Source organism: Nicotiana tomentosiformis, chromosome 6 (genome assembly GCF_000390325.3).
Source record: "Nicotiana tomentosiformis chromosome 6, ASM39032v3, whole genome shotgun sequence".
In the NCBI taxonomy this organism is placed as follows: domain Eukaryota; kingdom Viridiplantae; phylum Streptophyta; class Magnoliopsida; order Solanales; family Solanaceae; genus Nicotiana; species Nicotiana tomentosiformis.
Genome location: NC_090817.1, coordinates 21,274,578 through 21,293,717, shown reverse-complemented (window position 1 = coordinate 21,293,717; position 19,140 = coordinate 21,274,578). Strand labels below are relative to the sequence as shown.

Here is a 19,140-nt window from a genome sequence, read left to right as displayed (position 1 = left end):
AGGAACTTTTAGGATCACAAGATAGTCTCCAATTGTATATCCTAGTGCAGAAAAAAGTAAAATTTCATTCAGCCCTTGGCACATTTAAAGTTGCTCTTATAGTGATTAATGTCGCAGGTTACATGTGGAAATACCCCTCTGCAAAAATACAAGAGGACTGTATTCAACCTCCCTTATCATTGCATTACGCAATTTGTGTACAGGGTCAACCCTTTGATTAAAGTATCTGCAATGCTACGAGATAAATATAATTTAAATTTAAAATCAGATAAGTTTGTCGCCAAGAGAAGCAAACAACTAGAAATGCACGACAGAAAACTAACACAAAACGATATAGTAAGATTGAGTTGATCGCATAGCCAAAATGAAAACATAATATGACAAATAACAGTAACTCTCAAAAACTATTCAACTCTGGGAGTAATTAGATGTTGGTCTACAAAATGCATGAACATAAACTTGCTACTGAACAAATTGATCCAGCAGACAGCTCTCAACTAGCTCTCAGCTTACTGAATGTTAGAGGACTTGTTAAGGATAACACCTTCATATTTGACCTGGAACCACTTCATGGCGTCTTCCTTTGTAACCCTGTGCTGGATTCCAACCCGAGACTTGCACCGACGACGTCTGGCAACACGGTATCCTGGGCGTTCTAGGACAACATAGAAATCCATACCATAGATACCAGTCGAAGGGTCATACCTTTAAAGCGTTTAAACAAATAGAATGTCAATGAATCGAGAAGGGCACAAAATTGCACAGATATAAATGAGGAAGAGCAGATGCAAATCCTCCTAGGCTCCCATAGTAAGGAAAGGTAAAATATAACTAGTCTTTGTATACTCATGAAATAAGAAACCAAACACTTCTAGAAGAGGATTAAACAGAAGATAATTAACCGACATATACGTGATAAAAGCTGGCAGCACTCCTAAACTAAATATGTGGAATGTGAAAGATATCTAAACAACAAATTAGAGATAGATCTCAATCAGCTTACTTAATTCCAAGATCAATGTGCTCCTGAATACCAAATCCAAAGCAGCCAGTCTCACTGAAGTTCCTTCTCAACAACTCATACTCCTTGACCTTCAATCCACTCTCAAGGAGCTGCATAGCTTTATCCCCTCTGACAGTGACGTAGCAGGCAATCTTTTCATTACGTCTGATTCCGAAGGATCGCACAGTATACCTTGCTGTCAACAGGAATAAAGCAAGCATATGACAAGCCGAAATAGCACCCAGCGCAAAATGTGTAACAACATATAGTCAGCTAAAAGACGAGAAAAAATTGAAGCAAAAATTGCTATTAAATGATGACTTTGGTTTACTAGAGACATCAACAGATTGTTTTAGCTCGGTGGAAACAAAATCCTTTTCAAACACATCATGAAAATAACCACACGTGAGACCAATATCAACGTAATACAAATGAGGAACATTATGTGTAACTTGAGACACGTAGGCTGCAAGTTTCAATCATTATTACACCAACTTGACCAACTAAGAGCACTAACTTGCGCTGCGCGCATCCACTTTAAGAAAAGTGGATTGATTAGAAAAGTGTTTTTATTTTGCTAGTTGCTTAACGCCTTAGCTGTCACAACATAATGAGTTTAAACAACAGCAACAACAGGTAAGCCACAGTCCCAAACAAGCTGGGGTCGGCTATATGAATCACCGCTGACCATGCTTCTCCATTTAAGCTCAACTAACAAGAAAAGTTTAAACAATAACTATAAATAGGAAAACAAGGGGGTGGTAAAACCCTACAACCTAGTATTTCTACTAGTAACTGATTACAAATTAAAGCCAAACTTCAACAAATTACCAGTTCTTCACTAACATTACCTTATCAGATTCTTTAACACAAAGAAGAGTTCATTCTTTGACGGACACAGAGCTAAAAAAAACATAGAAATGAGCTAGATACAAATGTTCCTTAGAAATTGGAACTAGTCATAACACCCGAATTCGCAAATAAAAAACGAAAACAAAGTGCAAATGATATTCAAAATCTTACCCTTGGAGAAAACAGGGGATTGGCCACTGAGTTGCTCCAAGACCTACAAGTACAATAAAAACATTCAATTAACCATTTAAACACATTCAATAATAACTAGTCTGGATCGAATATATAAAACGTTTATAATAATTCCACTCTATTCGGGTCCCATTTCATTCTAATACTGGAAAAATAATGTCTTTTTAAGCGTAAATTAAGGGGTTATGAAGTGGGTGACCTTGGCGGCTCTGGTGAGACGATCTCCGCTTTCACCGACAGAGATGTTGAGAACGAGCTTCTGGACTTTAATCTCCCTCATCGGATTGCTCAATTTCTTCTCTGAAGCCTAAAAAACAGAGCGAGTTTAGATTATGAATACAAATATGTAAAAGCAACAACGACATCGGAAATGGAAGGCGGAGAGGTACCATTGCGCTTCGTTTGCAGCTACAGGGCAGGTAGTTAGGGTACACAGGGAAGGGGAAGGGGAAGGGGAGAGTGTGAGAAACCCTAGTTCAATCCCAGTATATATGTGCGTGTAATGGAGCTGCGCTGTTGTTAGCTTTCTCAACCTAGGGGCATTTTCGGAATGATTGCTAATATGCTCATTAGATTGCATTTAAATCCGTTATCTTATTTTTTCTTTTTTTTTTATTTTTTTATTATTAAATAATTATATTTTATCCTTTACCTTATCTGTTTACATAATAATTTTATCCTGTACCCTACTTTTTCTTATAAGTTTTATTTTTTATTTTGTCGGTACATGATATGATTGAAACGATGACAAACAATATAATCTATCCAAACATTATATTTATCAAAATAATACAATACAATATATTATGATACGATACATTATGAAACGATATATAACAATCATCCAACAAACCGTTAATATTGTACTCTTTGCTTCATTACACGAACCATTAAATGTTCGTTTGGTGTGAAGAAAAAATGGGTAAGAGGCCTTCGTTCATTATTACTTTAGGATCATTTATACATCTATCGTTAGAAAATCGGTCTTATATTGTCATTGTTAGTGGCAGGGCTCCCACTTAAAAAATACGGCAAAGGGCCAAATATATCTATGTACTTTCGAAAATGATCTAAGAATACCCCTCGTTATATTATTGGGTCATCTATACCCCTCCCGTCATACTTTGGAATAAATATACCCTTATTTTGGATGGAGTGTCACGTGGCAGTACCAGACGAAAACGACCCATTTCTTTTTTTTTACCTGATCCGTTTTAAAAAACTCATCACCCGACCCGTTTTAAAATTCAGTTTTTCAGATTTTTTAAAGCATATATTTTGTAAAAACTGGAATTTATTTTTTGTAAAAACTAGAAAGAAAAAAAAAGAATTTGCATAATATATATTTTTAAGTTTTTTTTAGTTTTTTAAAGTATTTTTTTTGTAAAAACTGAAAAAAATATTTTTTGTAAAAACAGGAAAAAAAAAATTAAAAAATATATATTTTGTAAAAACTGAAAGAAAGAAAAAAGAATTTGAAAAATATATATATTTCAGTTTTTTTAGTTTTTTAAAGTATTTTTTTTGTAAAAACTGAAGAAAAAAAAAAGATTTTGCAAAATATTTTCTTTTTTTTAAACTAATGCATATGTAGTCCACTGCTTTAGAAGAGTTTTATTTTTTTCAGTTTTTACAAAAAAAAATCAGTTTTTACAAAAATAAATACTTTAAAAAAAATGGAAAATATATATATATATATATATATTGTAAATTCCTTTTTTTTTTCAGTTTTTACAAAAAAGAATTCCAATTTCTACAAAATATATGCTTTAAAAAAACTAAAAAAATTGAATTTTAAAACGGGCCGGGTGGTGGATTTTTTAAAATGGGTCGGTTAAAAAAAGAAATGGGTTGTTTTCATCTGGTATTGCCACGTGGCACTCCATCCAAAATAAGGGTATATGTATTCCAAAGTATGATGGGAGGAGTATAGATGACCCAATAGTATAACGAGGGGTATCCTTAGACCATTTTCGAAAATACAGAGGTATATTTGGCCCTCTACAGTAAAAAATAACAAAGCTAATTTTAAACCATAATCAAAAGTTTAAGGGGTAAATTTGGACTTTATAGAAATATTTTAACACGTGGAACCCAATCAATCGATACTTTCATTGAAATCAATAGTAAATACGGGACCATGTGCTAACATCAAATATATGGTGTTATTTGTATATCATGCCCTTTTACAATTTATAACTTAAGAAAAAGATATTTTTATATCTCTTATGTGTAAAAGATAGATATCTTACGTGTAAAAGTAAATCTCTTATGTGTAAAAAAAAGAGGTAGGGTCATAAAACTAAAAACAAGTTTGTAAAGAGTCACAAATATACAAATGGCTTTAGAGTACAACAACAACAACAATAACAACAACTCAGTATAATTCTACTAGTGGGGTCTGGGGAGGGTAGTGTGTACGCAGACCTTACCCCTACTCTGGGGTAGAGAGGTTGTTTCCGATAGACCCTTGGCTTCCTCCCTCCAAGAACTCTCACCTTGCTCTTGGGGTGACTCGAACTCATAACCTCTTGGTTGGAAATGAAGGGTGCTCACCACTAGTACATATGGTAAAATTGAAACTTTTTTGTAGTAAAGAAATAAATTTGAGCACCTTCCCTTAAAAGATTTTTCAAGAAAATGCTTTCTTAAAAACAAAACAAATTGGTTTTGGGGGTGTTTGTTTTTTAGAGTTTGCAAAAGTGATATCCTTTAAGAAATTATTTTCGGACATTTTAAATGATGCTTATGTTAGAGTTTGCAGACCCAAGTTTTAAGTTTTTACGAATTGTTTGCTTAAATTATTTGCAAATTCAAGTTTTGCTCCTCGAACAATCTCTCGTATGGTCTTTCATGAATTGCACTGTCATGATCCAAACCGATAGGTCGCGACAGACATCTAGTGCATTACTCAACTGAGTATCAATGTAAAGTATTTTTCTTATCAAACTATCATGGATAAATGAACCGTAAAGGCCGTCATGAGATAACCAGAATAAAACATAAGGGAATACTCGACATAGGACGACCCAACATGGTATACAAACTTATACATATGATATACTGGCCTAAAAGATCGAAATGATCATTTGTACTCTCAAAACATAGGCCGACAAGGTCATACAATAATCTCTATACATGACATATGTCTACAAGTCTCTAAGAGTGCATAAACGTCATAAAGGTCAGGATAGGGCTCCGACATACCAATCAATATATGTCCAAAGCATATTGACCAAATAGGCAACTCCGAAACAAGTGGAGTGCACCAACACCTTCCGCTGAGCTGATAGCCAACTATGAGGACCATAAACCTGTAGGGATGTCAGTACGAATAAAGTACCGAGTCTGTAAGGCATGAAAAGCAGTATATATAAGGCATGAAAAACAGTATATAAAAGACATGAAAGAAACATGGAGTAAATGACTCAACCTGTAAGTTTGAATAGCTCAGTGAATAATGAAACATTTATAGTGTCATGTATATTCGTATAAATGCCATATCATGCATAGGTATATGCGTACATAACATCATCAAGCCTCTGAGGGTATCCCATCATATCATCTCGGCCTTAGTGGGTGAAATCATCAATGTATGCCAGGTAATCAGGTGGTGGTACGTATATAACATCGTAATCTTTTTCCATACACCATATACATATAATATACGCGTATATAACGCCATCTGGTCATGTGTCAACGTACATGTATAAATGAATGCAATGCATAATGAAGTAAGTCAATAAGATCTCTCGGAATATCATAAGATCAATATGCCTTCGGTTAATATCACGAAATATACTTTATCAACTTGCATATTTTTCGAGACCCATGAACATGCGATATAATAATAGGACACATGGGAAATTAAGAACATAGGCTCCCATATTACTTCTAAGAATAGAGTCATTTGTGAAAGTTGCGCATTTGCTCGTTTCGTTTGTATCATATGGATCATGCCAAAAGGAAAGAAGGGATAACATTAACATACCTTATCACAGTATGTCCAATGACCATGTAGAACTCGTCTCATCACACTTAAATCTACAACAACGATAATAATACTATTGTTAAGCTGCGAATGATGCAACTATCGTACAACGAACGACGAGCTTATTTTACATTAAAACGAACAACATCTCCGGCGTTTTCCTTGCTTTCCCCAAGTTCATAAAACAATAAGAACACATAAAACCTTCAACTATATACCTTCAGCATCATAACACACCCAACATCCCAACAACACCAATCAATCTACACAACAATAAGTGCACAAACGTCACCAACGAAATCATAATTTAACACGACGAGCGGCAAGCTTGAATTAGAACTAAACCCCAACTCTTTTTTCCATCTACCCTGTACTTACAACACCATATAAAGGTCCAGCATATAAACATATATATTGACATGACATTCAAACCTTATATCCATCATAAAAGTAATATCAAACAACTCAATAAGATATAATAACAATATGGACAACTTCTAGGTATTGTGTGGTTGCTTCTTCTCCTATTTACAACATCATCAACGTACTCAATATATTGAAAAGAATAATAACAATAAGGACATTATATATATTCTATTCTCGACGATTTACAGCCATGTGAAGTCATATACACAACTCCAAAATAGTCCAATAAGAGACAACAACTTCTTATACACTCCATGTTCTATCTTGTAATTCTTCATCTAAATAACTTAACCAACATATAGATAAGCTTAAGCTCAAGCAATATGGTATTATACATACCTTAAATAACCAGAACAAACTCGAACCAAAGCTTCCCTTAGCTTACAAGCACCCTTAATAGCATCATAATACCATAGAGACTCTTTTCTTCGCTTAGGCTAACTATTGAGGTTAGGTCTAGGTAAAACCACCTTGGATTCGACTTGGAACCTAGGAGAACTATTAGAGACATGTTGAGAGAGATTGAAAACTGTCCTTGGTAAAAAAAATGACTAAAAATGAGCCGTCCAACCCCTTTAAAATGTTCAAGGGTCGTCTACCACCTAAGTGGGCCCCATTGGGAGCTGTTTGAGCGGTCTCGCAAACGCGAATATCTCTCTACTCCGATGTCGTATTGACAAACGATTTAATGCATTATAAATTAGACTCGTAGATCTTCAATTTGGTAGGTGGAAAATCCCGTAATTTCAAGTATATTGGGAAAAAAGCTCCGCTATATTTGACCTGATTTTCAGCACATTAATGAATGCAACTTGTGGTGACCTTTGCCAACTTTTGTTTCACAACTCGTTCGACTTCAAAACATAACACACGGCTATCATATGACTAAAATAACTCATAATATAACTTCATTATTATGTTAAGTACCCTAGTATCACCCCAAAAGTACATGTTATAACATTCCCAACTTGTCGGCTTTCGACGAGACTTATTTTCTTCAATTTGTTTTGCTTTTAAGCCTTCCAACCGTCTTGGTACTTGTTATCCATGATCTTAAAGATTTGTAACCTCCAAAGTAACACGATTAACTTACTTTATGTACTTTCAAATGTGATCTTATTTCTGAGTTTACATCAATTGACTTACGACATACTCTCATGTACGAAAACAAGGGGTGTAACATGCACTTTGTCTTGGGATTGCATGTTTAGAACATTTTTCTATTTTTCACCCAATATTCAACATCTATTTTTGGACCCGGCTTAAATCCCACCATATTTAGAACTTGAATCAACTAGGGAAGAATTACTTATCGTTCCTAGTAATGGCGTTTGTGAATGTATAATAACATCACATAATCTTTTTAAAAAATGAAAGTCGACAAATTTCAACTATTAGAAGAACTGAAGTATATCATTACTATGATTTGTAATCAAAGAAAATAAAATTAACTCATTATTGCCTCTACTATAATAAAATTAAATTTGATGCAAATATTGGCTGCAGTTAATACAAAATTATAACAACTGCAGTAGTGGGAGTAAATATTGAAATATTATTTATGATGAGAAATAGATCGTCGATATGATTCATGTTATTTATTCTTTTAGTTCTAACTAATATCATTGAAGTGTAACTTTAATTTTTCTTGGAAAAACATATAATCAAAACATAATTATATTTTGAATTAAGTTATTAAACCACAAAAACTGTTCAAACACCTAGAAAGTTTGGGGACTTTTATTCAAAAAATAAATTGCACATGAATGTAATTTTCCAAAAAACAAATAGTTGGGCTTGACTTGTTTTTTTTTTTTTTTTGTTTTGTTTTTGAAACAACAGTACTTTAATTTTGGGAAACTGAGTTTGAATAAGTTTTTGCTTTAGGAGACCAACACAATTTGGCGCCGAAAAATACCTATCTTCATTCTTCAGTGATGTTTTAATTTCCAGATTTTTTTATTAAGCCCCATAAATTTGTTTTGAAAAGAAAATTGTTTCAATAATTAAATAATTATGTATTCGGAAATTCAAGAAATCCTTAAAAACTTTTACGAGCCACCAACGCCTCAATTAGTGAAGACAGAAAGCTCACCAAGTCCAAGTGAGCTAGCCCTCAACCTCGAGCTATCCGAAGTAGAAATAGTTCTCTCTCTTTTTCTCTCCTGCCCTCTTCTTTGAATGAAAATTGTCTCTCTCATTTTTCTAGTATAAAAAGTGGTAGGTTAAGGCAAAACATATTACATTCAAGACATAATATTGTGCTACGAAAGGACATTTAGTCAAAACACGATTATAAAACACAGATCAAACATGCAGATTATCGAAACTAAAAAAAACATAATTTCAATTGAATATGGCATCTACACCAAAAAGAATTGTTAAAAGTGTTGGTACTATTCCTCTTTAGGCGTTATACTCTAATTTGATAATGCAAAGAATAAAGAACTTCTTATTCATAACTAATCTGTGGTTAATTCTCATATCTCTCCACCATTATTTTTTGTAACATATCTAGATTGTATGTATATGCAAAGTGGGAGAATGAAGTTACTACTTCATAAATGGTTCACATTCATTCATATGATAATTTCTTAATTTTTATTACTTCATTTGGGAAAAGATATTAGTTTTTCAGAAAGTTGAAGTTAGTGTCTTTATGACAATTTTGTCATTAAGACAAGAATAATGTTACATAACATTAACTCCCATTTGATTCTTACATTTTTCTGATGGAAGAAACCGTAGATGATTTTCCTATATAAGCATCATCATTTGTGAAGTAAATAACCAACCAAAAATATTATTCTCTCATCCTCTCAAAAGATTATTCTTCTTCATATTTTTCTGGGCAATTCTTTTTTGTAAACTCTAAACTTCCAGCCACGAGTACATGTGTTTGGGAGTATTGTGGAACCTTGGGGAGCGACTGATCTTAACGATTTGTATCCAGTCGGACCGAAATCGCTTTCAAGGCAGTTGCTTGTCACGACACAGTATTTATTCGATAAGCTATTTCTATTCTTTTATTATTATTGGTCAATATTATCAACTATTTTTCTAACAATTTGAAAGCGATTTTGCGTATAATATTGATCAATGGCTACCACTTTGACTAAAACTCTTCCCGATTTGTCAAAGCTTGAGCCTTTGGATGGAAAGAATTATAAGGGTTGGTCCCAGAAACTTTTGATTTTCTTCGAACAATTAGAAGTTGATTATGTTTTGTTCAACAAACCTTCTACTAATGTTGTTTCTAATACTGATGTTGTTGTTGATGGTTCTAATACTACTGTTGCTATTGTTGTTGATAATACTGCTAAAAAAAAATTCGAAAAAAGATAATAAAACTGTTCGAGGGCATCTGCTTAACCATATGACTAACCCTCTGTTTGATTTATTTATAAATTAAAATTATAAATCTGCTAAAGTCATATGGGATAGTTTGGAGAAGAAATATGGTGTAGATGAGGCAGGGAAAAAGAAGTATGTGGTTGGAAGGTGGATTAAGTTCCAAATGGTTGATGATAAGCCAATTATGGAGCAGGTTCACGAGTATGAGAACTTGACTGTTGATATTCTGAACGAAGGTATGGAGATGTGTGAGATTCTTCAAGCTAATATTCTGCTTGAAAAGTTACCTCTTTCCTGGAGTGATTGCAGGAACCAACTCAAGCACAAGAAGAACTTAACCCTCCAAGAACTGATCAGTCACATGAGGACTGAGGAAGCAAACCCGTATCAAAGATGAAGAGGCAGAACGTCTTAAGGATAAGATAAAATCTCTCTTTCTTAATTCTTCTAAACTAACCTTGTGGAATCTGCTAGTACTTTTGTGGAAGACAAGTTTAAAGGAGAACAGAAGAAAGGCCAAAAGAAAGGATATCTGAAGAAGCAGAACTACTTCAATAAACCGGAGGACCAAATACAAAAGTCGAAAGGACCTTGCTATGTCTGTGTAAAACTTGATCACAAGGCTTTTTAGTGCAACCAAAGACAAGGACAAAGCTCGAAGCATGGAGGGAAAGCTCTAGTCCAAGATAACCTTATTGAAAGTGTTGATGTGATTGCTGCTATGGTCGTTGAGGCAAATATGGTGGCTAACAAGACTGATTGGATACTGGACACAGACGCTTCAAGGCACCTCTGCGCCAACAAGGAATTGTTCCATAACTTTGAGGAATCTACCGATGGCGAGTGTGTCTACATGGTTAACTCCACTACGGCTTGAGTTATGGGTAAAGGAAAAGTTCCTTTTAAGTTAACTTCTCGAAAAATGTTAGCCTTGAACAATGTTTTGTATGCTCCCACTATTCGTAGATGTTGATACCCAATTTTGCCCTCATATTTTATAAATATCATGTATATTTTTAAAATATCATTTTTGCACCATCACCAATTGACAAGAGTCATATAAGTATTTTCTATAGTTCTTTTCATAATTTTAAGGCTTTAAAATTGGTTTTCTTACATTTAAATTATTCAAATATTTATTAATTACTCCTTCGAATTATTTTATGATGACTTAATCATTCAAATTTATTGTTTACACCCACATATATGCTTTATAATATTTTACTTCATTTTATATAATTACATTTGTATTTTTCGAACTATTTATATAATTTCGCAACAATAGCCTATATTCTATACATAACTACATTATTTACATTGTTTACACTAAAATAGTATTTTTATATTTTTATAATGCTAAGCTATTATTTCCAATCATTTTACTGTATAAGTGATATTTTTATTATTTATTAATTATTTTTTATAAATTATTTTAAACGAATTCGCATATTTAATGTTATAGCCCAATCAGGGCTAATTTCGGACCAAAGTACGGGCCCAAACACTTTGACCATTCATTTTTTCTCTTCAGCAGCCCAACCAAACAACCCCTTTTAAACCCGATCGCGATCCGTTCATTTAACCCGCCCCATTTCCTATTCGATCTTGACCGTTGATCTTAAATGATCAATGACCCATAATAAATCCCTCATTCTCCTTATATCCCCATAACCAAACCCTAAAGACCATTCCCCCAACCGACCGCCTTTGCATTCTCTCTATTTCTCCTCTCTTCACAAAACCCTAGCTGCGTTATCCCCCAAATCTTCTTCGAATCCGGCTATACTATGGAACCCTATCACGATATTGCTTACCTTATTCCGCTACTACTCATGCGTTTATGGTATTACTTAGTACTTGCTCAATTTTGGCAAGTACAACCTTTCAAAATCAGACCTGATTGACTTCGATCTTCGAGGATTTAGACGGTATCTCGTTTACATACACTTGAAATGAGGTGATTCTTGCACTCCTAGTTTGATTTACAGTTGGCTGAAACCAACTAGGGTTTTATATCTCCATCTCCTTTACCGATTCTGATGGCATGAGATCTTTTCTTTCTATTTTTATGTTTAAATTTATTGTTTTCCATGTTTGTCTGTTCAAATCGATCGCTATATAACCCCCCTTCCCCTCTAAGTTTGAATGACTACTGCTATGACTACTACTACCACTATTCTCCCACTCTCATTCATCCTATACTATTCTGAGATTTTAATTTTTGGCCGGCTGAAAGCCAAGGCCAGCAGATTCTGTTCATTAACCTCCTCCAGTGCAAGCACTGCTCGGAGCCCATTTCGAGGCTCCTGTGAACTCTGAAGAACTGGGGGTTTGGGGTTTCATCATTCTCCAGTAATTACAACTATTCTTGAGATTTTGAATTCTTTATCAGGCTATAATTTTGATTTTTTGCATAGTTAGCTAAATCGATTCATGATGTTTACTTGGTTTACAATTAAACTTGATTGATGTTTATCGCACTTTGTTTGGATCCCTGGAAATTGCGTCTTTCTAGAATTATTTTCTTCTTGTCGAATCCCTTATGCATTATCTGCTGTTCTGCTGCAAATTATGTGATTCCACTATCTAAATACTTAGCCTAATATGCTCTTCCTTGATATTACTAGCCTTAATACATGCCCATTGTAGATGTCCAACTTGATTAATTGCTTTTCTTCACATTTAAGTCTAATTGATTACTCAAGACTGTTGCTTATCATGAATCCATGATTTAGAATCTATTAGGAAATTAATGTATGCCCAGAACCTATTGGAATATGTCTATGCTAAATCTTTCATGTATACCTGTTATTTCCCTGAAATCAACTTGTGATTATATGAATTCTATATGCTAATACTGTTGCAATGCTAAGGCAAACTTGTTCTTTGCTTTGATGTTGTGTGCTCACTGATCGTTTGAGACTCCTAGGGTGAATTCCAATCCATGTCTAGTTTACTTCTCTTTATGTTGACTAAGACAAATCCCTGCCCTCTTCACATAATGCATGCTTACTTTATTTACATAAAATCCAGCCTCTTCACATCTGAGTGCTTACCTATTGGATTAAAAACCTTTATGTGGTAAATTGTATTTGCCTGAATATTTTACATGTTAAGCTCTGCAAGTTGTTTGTTCTCATTAGGCTCTCATGTTAAAGCTTCCATGTTAAGACTATATCTCATGGGTTCTTGTCTATGACACTACTAGATTTTCATGTTCAAACCCCTACCTAAAGCTCTTTAGGCTAGTTCTGGACTATACTTTGTTTTGAAACTTTGTTTGAAATAGCCATGTTGCTCTTAAACTTTGTTTCTGGAACGATAACCATAAACTTGCCTCATATGTGCTTTGTGTGCCTTCCAATGTAGTATGATCCTATATATATGTCTTGGCTAGAGCTGCCATTGGTCACGATTTAAGGACTAAGTGTTTAAGCTTCAGAGCTGTTTAATTAATTCTATGTGGAGTTTTTTGCCTATATGGCTAAGTTTGGCATCCGTTTGGGTAAGTATGTTATTCGTTTGGGCCTGGTATGTTGGGTTCGAAGTATACTGTCTGCACTTGGAGGTTGGGCTTGCTGTCCGCATGAAGTTCTAAGCCTGTTTGAAGGCCCAGATATATTACTGGGTTATTCTACATTTGTATTGGCATGTAATTATTTAAAATAATCTGTAATAACTTGTAAAACTGAGTGATGGGGAAATTAGTGAAAATGGGACTGAGGTATTCTAATGGTTGCATAAATGGGTAGAAAACATGCTTATGTGGTCTATGTATTTTATTTGCTATTTCGTTTAGCATGCCTTATTTGTTATTTCGTTTAGCGTACTTTATTTATGTACACTAATATAATCATGCCTATAGAAATCACACACACTTCACTTGTACACTATTCAAAACATGTTAGTACTCGCCATACTTGTTTTCTATGTCCATTACTGTGCACACTTAGACAACATGCCTATAGGATACAATAATATTGTTTTGCTAACGCTCATTTAGATACCATGTCTATAGGGTTTCAACTAATATATCAGTCACTTCTATTGTCTTGGTACATTATTAACCTAGATATCATGACTACATGGGTCTTAATTAATTAATCAACTACTTTATTACTTCATTGTGTTACCATACATAGAAGCCATGCCTATAAGGATAAAATCTTATAAAATCAATTACGTCTATCAACTGTTAGAAATCCTGCCTATAGGATATTGTCACTCGCATCATAAGCTGTTAATTCTGGGCTCCCGAAGTTGTTTTACGGCCCCATCGCGCAATATTTAGATATTATGCCTATAGGATTGTAATGCCTTATTTGCAAATCTATTAGCCTAAAGCTGCACTGCTACCTGTACAATACTGAAAATCAGAATCGCCTAGAAACCATGCCTATAGAACTTAACAGCTATAATGTTTCTTAACTCTGAAATTGTCCACTGCCTAAATCTATTGCGTGCATTTGTGGTTTGTGTGGGGGTTAACTTGAGCCCTTTCTTGCATTTTATGTGAAGTCATATATGTTTTGAATGTGCATTAGTTTTATCATTTTTGAGCATCCTAAGTAAAGTCTAGAACCACCCAAATAGCAGGTCCAAAGCCTTCTGGACCATAGGCATGTGACTGGTAGTGCACGCATAGGACGCTGTTTAGAATTGAATTAGAACGCTTTAGGTAAATAAATTTAACATAGTAATTGGGTAGCAGGAGATAATAGTCTGTGCCTGCTGAATAATATGAGCAACCCCTACCCTAAGGGAGTTGCGAAATATTATTTATATTGCACGGGGTGATCCTTTAGTCTAAAAAACTTAGGATCCCCCTCTTCTTTATATGATTATTTGTTCACACTTAGTTGTTGAATTTAGAACAATTGAGTTGTACCATGTAACCTCTATAGACTTGTACTGATTATCTATATAACTTAATTGTTATCCGATTTTCTTTACACTTGTTAATAATAGAACCTTTAAATTCTTTGTCTTCCCTCGCTTATATGATCACATAGGACAATTATAATCTAATAATCCATATAGTATGAAATTTGGCATGGACCCACAGTTGTGGACCTCAAAAAGTGCCTAACACCTTCTCTTTGAGGTAATTTGAGCCCTTGTCCTATATTTGGTGACATGGACTAGTTCTAACAGAGTTATTTGCAAATAGGTTCCCTAACGCACCTCAAAATCGTTAGGTGGTGACTCTTCTCTTTTAGTACCCATTTAAAAGAGTTATCACACGTCGAAACCCGCTTTTGTGAGAAAACGGGGTGCGACAGCATGTCGACGCTGCTGGAGATTTACATTTAGGCTCTTACCATAACAAAGTTGACTTGTGTGGATTATTTGATGACATGAACGTCCCCTTCCCTTATTTCCTTCATTTGTTTAAATTGATATGACATGCATATCCCTTTCCCTATTTTCCTTTACCTAAATTGCTATGACATGAAACATCCCTTCCATGTTTCCCTTTTATTGCTATGACATGTACAAGAATGCTATATCATGTTTCTCCCATCCATATCCCTTTATTTATTTCATTTAATTCTCGCACATTTTTATGATTTAAACTAACTTCCCTCTTTTGTCTTTCCTTTTTTCTTTTCTTTCTTTTGTTCATCTTTATTACTTACTGTTTTTATGCACTTTTATCATGTAAATATTTGGCAACGTGTTACTATTTTGCATAAAGCATGCTTTCAACATCATACTTTACTCGTGATTATTATCAACATAACGACGCTTGATGAGTGTTCGCGCTTTCCTGAGAATACCCTTTTAAACCGGAAAGGCTTATTTGCAGTAGACTAGTCGATCAGCGGTGTAGTTGATGGTCCCGTGCCTTTCCCTCTCAAGTTGTCCACATGAAAGTACCAGTCCACATGAAAGTACCAGTCTAGGACGAGAAGAAAACTATTTTTTTGATTTGGCAATATAGAAATGACTCCTCTCCTGGAAGAAATATGGGGTTTCGCCAAGTTACCATAGGATAGTCCAGGACTACTGGTGCCAGAGAATCGCACTCCACATAGTTTTCTGAAGATGTTGGGTTTTAGGAAGAATGATGAGCTGATCTTCCTGAAGAAATCATACATCCCCTTTGAATTTATCTATGAGCGTTACGGGCATAGCAAATCATATCGCCTTCATCATGAGGAGCTAGCCATTACCTCTTTAGGATGGGTGCATCACCGGATTTATGTTTTCATAGTTTGTTTCTTGGGTTTGTTAATCTTTCCGATGCAAGGGGAGAATTCATACTCGCTTAGCCATGGTCTCAGGACCTTAATGGAGGGTATCGAAGAGAAAAATTACACTATCATCCTGATGATCTTAGCTGAGATGTACCATGCTCTGGATCAGTGTAATCATAGGTCCGGACACTTTAAGGGTTGTAATCTCTTGCTACAAGTTTGGCTACTGGAACACTTTCAGAGGGGTGATTATCGCCAAGAGCTTCTAAGAAGGCCAGTGAATGACTACATAGCCAGTCATCATCCAAAGAAAATGACATTCATTCCATACAGGTTTTCAAAGCCTAGAAATGTTGTGGGTTGGGTGCGTTTCTTCAGTAATCTGACAGACGAGCAAGTGCATTGGATGTATGAATGGTTTCCTAGTAGTGAGTTCATTATCAGATCCAAAGGAACTACTCACTTAGTATTGATCGGGCTGCGAGGCATCTACCATTACGCTCCTATAAGGGTACTGAGTCAAGCTAGAAGGAAACAAGTTATACCTGGGGTTTTGCAACATGGTTTAGTATAAGGCAGATTTCAAAGGGGATGCCACCCCATTCAAGTTCGAAGCGCAACACATGTGGAACCAAAAGATAACTGTGGAAGGAGAAACCATTGAACCAGACAGGTATCACGCCGTTCATATGTACTACTATCTCTCATGGTTAGAGGACGACATAACTGGGGACGTCAAACCGGGAGTCAATTTGAAAGATAGAATCATAGATGAGGTGGCTGAAGCACATGTGAAGTATAAGAGGCTATACAAAAGGGTGTTCGAGTCCGAAGCTAAGCATCTGGAACAACATAAATTGAACATTGAGGCGATAAGGGAAAGGAAGGAGATTGCCAATAAGTCGACAGAGAGGTTAGAATATCTAGAGCAAAGATTGATGGAGCTGGAAGGGAAGATGAGAAAGAGGTTTTGGGATTGTCAAGGCATGGATGATGATGAAGGAGGGAAGCTGACAAAAGCTTACTTGCTACTGGACATGCGTGATCTGGGGAACATGATTAATGGGGTCAAGAGAGCCAAGCATGGAGAAGGTCCTTCAAGGACCAAGTAGATTAGGAGATAATGTCATTTACTGCTTTCTAGATTAGATTTCGATATAATAAGGCTTAATGCCATTAGTGACTTTATTATTATTGTCGATCTAGTGAAAGATTGATTTGGCTTATTTTCGCACTAATGAAATGAGGCAAACGTTGACATAAATTTTCTCCAAGTCTATGTGTCGCTTAGGCCTACCTCAGGCACAATGGGGTCCCCAAATTAGGACGCAAATTATTGCATAACCTTATGTGATACACGTCTAAATAGTGCAAACACTCTTTTACTTCGTCTTACTTACTTGGTTACCTTTTGCTTTTTCTTTCTTTTGATTATTCCCATTCCCAAAGGTTGGTTCGTGCATTCTGGAATCATTAGCATACCACACCAGATCCAGAGGTCCTCCACATCCTCCTCCACCTAGCGATCCGAAAAGTAAAGGCAAAGGCAGAGGGAAGATGGATGATTTAAGTGGTATTTGAAAAGACAATGCTACCATGTCAGAGAATGTTGAAACCTCAAACGGGAGAAGTACGTCAGGACATAATGAGTTGGTCTTACGTTTGGAGCAAAAAATCCTGGAGTTGCAGGGTGAGCATGAGCAAGTCCAAAATCTGGCAAACCTCTCTCTTGCCCTAAATGTTCCTGACATCAACCAGCAAAACACAACTACTCAGAATCAAACACCACCACAAAACACACAAAACCAGAATCCACCACCCATAGCTCTGAATCCTCCCGCACCGCACCCGTATCACAATCCCACACCTACCCAAAATCTTAACCCACCACCAGTGCAAACCCCTTAACAATACCACCATCACCTGACCCAATATCTGCAAACCACCACTTATCACACTCCTTAAAATGCACTACAACCTACCCCCGATCTCCCTCAAATCTCAATCAATGATCATTCATATACCCAAGTTCCAGGAACTCATTAAGGCAACATGATATACGAGGAAACCTTACCTCATACCCCGCAACAAACTTTATACATACCTGAGATGACAGAGAAGGACCTGCTCATTCAAAACATGCCAGAAGAACTCAAGTTCCAGGAACTCATAAAGGAAACCCGATATACGTGAAAACCTTACCCCAAACCCCGCAACAAACCTTATACATACCTAAGCCAATAGAGAAGGACCTGTTCATTCGAATCATGGCAGAAAATCTCAAGAAACTGACAGGGAGAGTCCAGAGTGTTGAAGGTAGGAAGGGTGTTGAAGGTTTAAACTACAAAGATTTATGTATCCAGCCAGATGTAGAACTGCCGGAGGGTTACAAACGTCCCAAGTTTGAGATGTTTGATGGCACTAGTGACCCAAAGGTGCATCTGAGAACTTACTACGACAAGCTTGTAGGAATGGGTAAGAATGAACAAATCTGCATGAAACTGTTCATGTGAAGTCTTACAGGAGACGCCTTATCTTGGTATATAAGTCAGAATCCAAAGAAGTGGGAGAATTGGGTGAGCATGGCATCTGATTTCATGGACAGATTCAGGTTTAATACAGAGAATGCACCAAACGTTTTCAATATTCAAAACCTCAAGACGAAGCCGACAGAAACCTTCCGCGAGTATACTACTCATTGAAGATCAGAGGCCGCCAAGGTGAGGCCACCACTTGAAGAAGAACAAATGAACAAGTTCTTTCTTAGAGCTCAAGATCGCAGTACTATGAAAGGCTGATGGTTATCAAGAATCATAAGTTATCAGACATCATCAAGTTAGGAGAAAGGACAGAAGAAGGAATCAAGAGCAGGATGGTGAATAATTTCGAGGCACTGCAAGCCACAAACAAGGCCTTGCAATTAGGGGGTTGTCATGACCCAATTTTCCCTCCATTGGGTATCGTGATGGCACCTTGTCTCGCCATATGTGCAATAGTAAAGTAAATGCCCGCCTTGTCTCGCCACGCATGCATAATAACGTTCCCACCTTGTCTCGCTATATGCACAACCCATATATATATATATATATATATCCCGCTTTGTCACACCGCATATGCAAATA

General features: G+C 35.8%; 3 protein-coding genes across 3 annotated transcripts; 2 read left to right on the top strand and 1 right to left on the bottom strand.

The window, feature by feature from the left end:
- Positions 1-319: 319 nt before the first annotated feature.
- Positions 320-2,566, bottom strand: LOC104119835 (large ribosomal subunit protein uL5z-like). Its single transcript, XM_009631428.4, has 5 exons — positions 2,437-2,566; positions 2,247-2,354; positions 2,027-2,069; positions 1,004-1,199; positions 320-705 (listed from the first exon to the last, which is right to left on the bottom strand). The coding sequence occupies exons 1-5, from the start codon at positions 2,437-2,439 to the stop codon at positions 510-512; spliced, it is 546 nt and encodes a 181-aa protein (XP_009629723.1). The 5' UTR covers positions 2,440-2,566; the 3' UTR covers positions 320-509.
- A 6,997-nt stretch (positions 2,567-9,563) lies between these two features.
- LOC104119839 (uncharacterized) lies at positions 9,564-10,449 on the top strand. The gene is made up of 3 exons (XM_009631432.2): positions 9,564-9,744; positions 9,896-10,202; positions 10,293-10,449. The coding sequence occupies exons 1-3, from the start codon at positions 9,564-9,566 to the stop codon at positions 10,447-10,449; spliced, it is 645 nt and encodes a 214-aa protein (XP_009629727.2).
- Positions 10,450-18,285: 7,836 nt separating this feature from the next.
- Positions 18,286-18,720, top strand: LOC138893661 (uncharacterized). The gene is made up of 2 exons (XM_070178310.1): positions 18,286-18,493; positions 18,542-18,720. Exons 1-2 carry the CDS (start codon positions 18,286-18,288, stop codon positions 18,718-18,720), a joined length of 387 nt encoding a protein of 128 aa, XP_070034411.1.
- Positions 18,721-19,140: the final 420 nt, after the last annotated feature.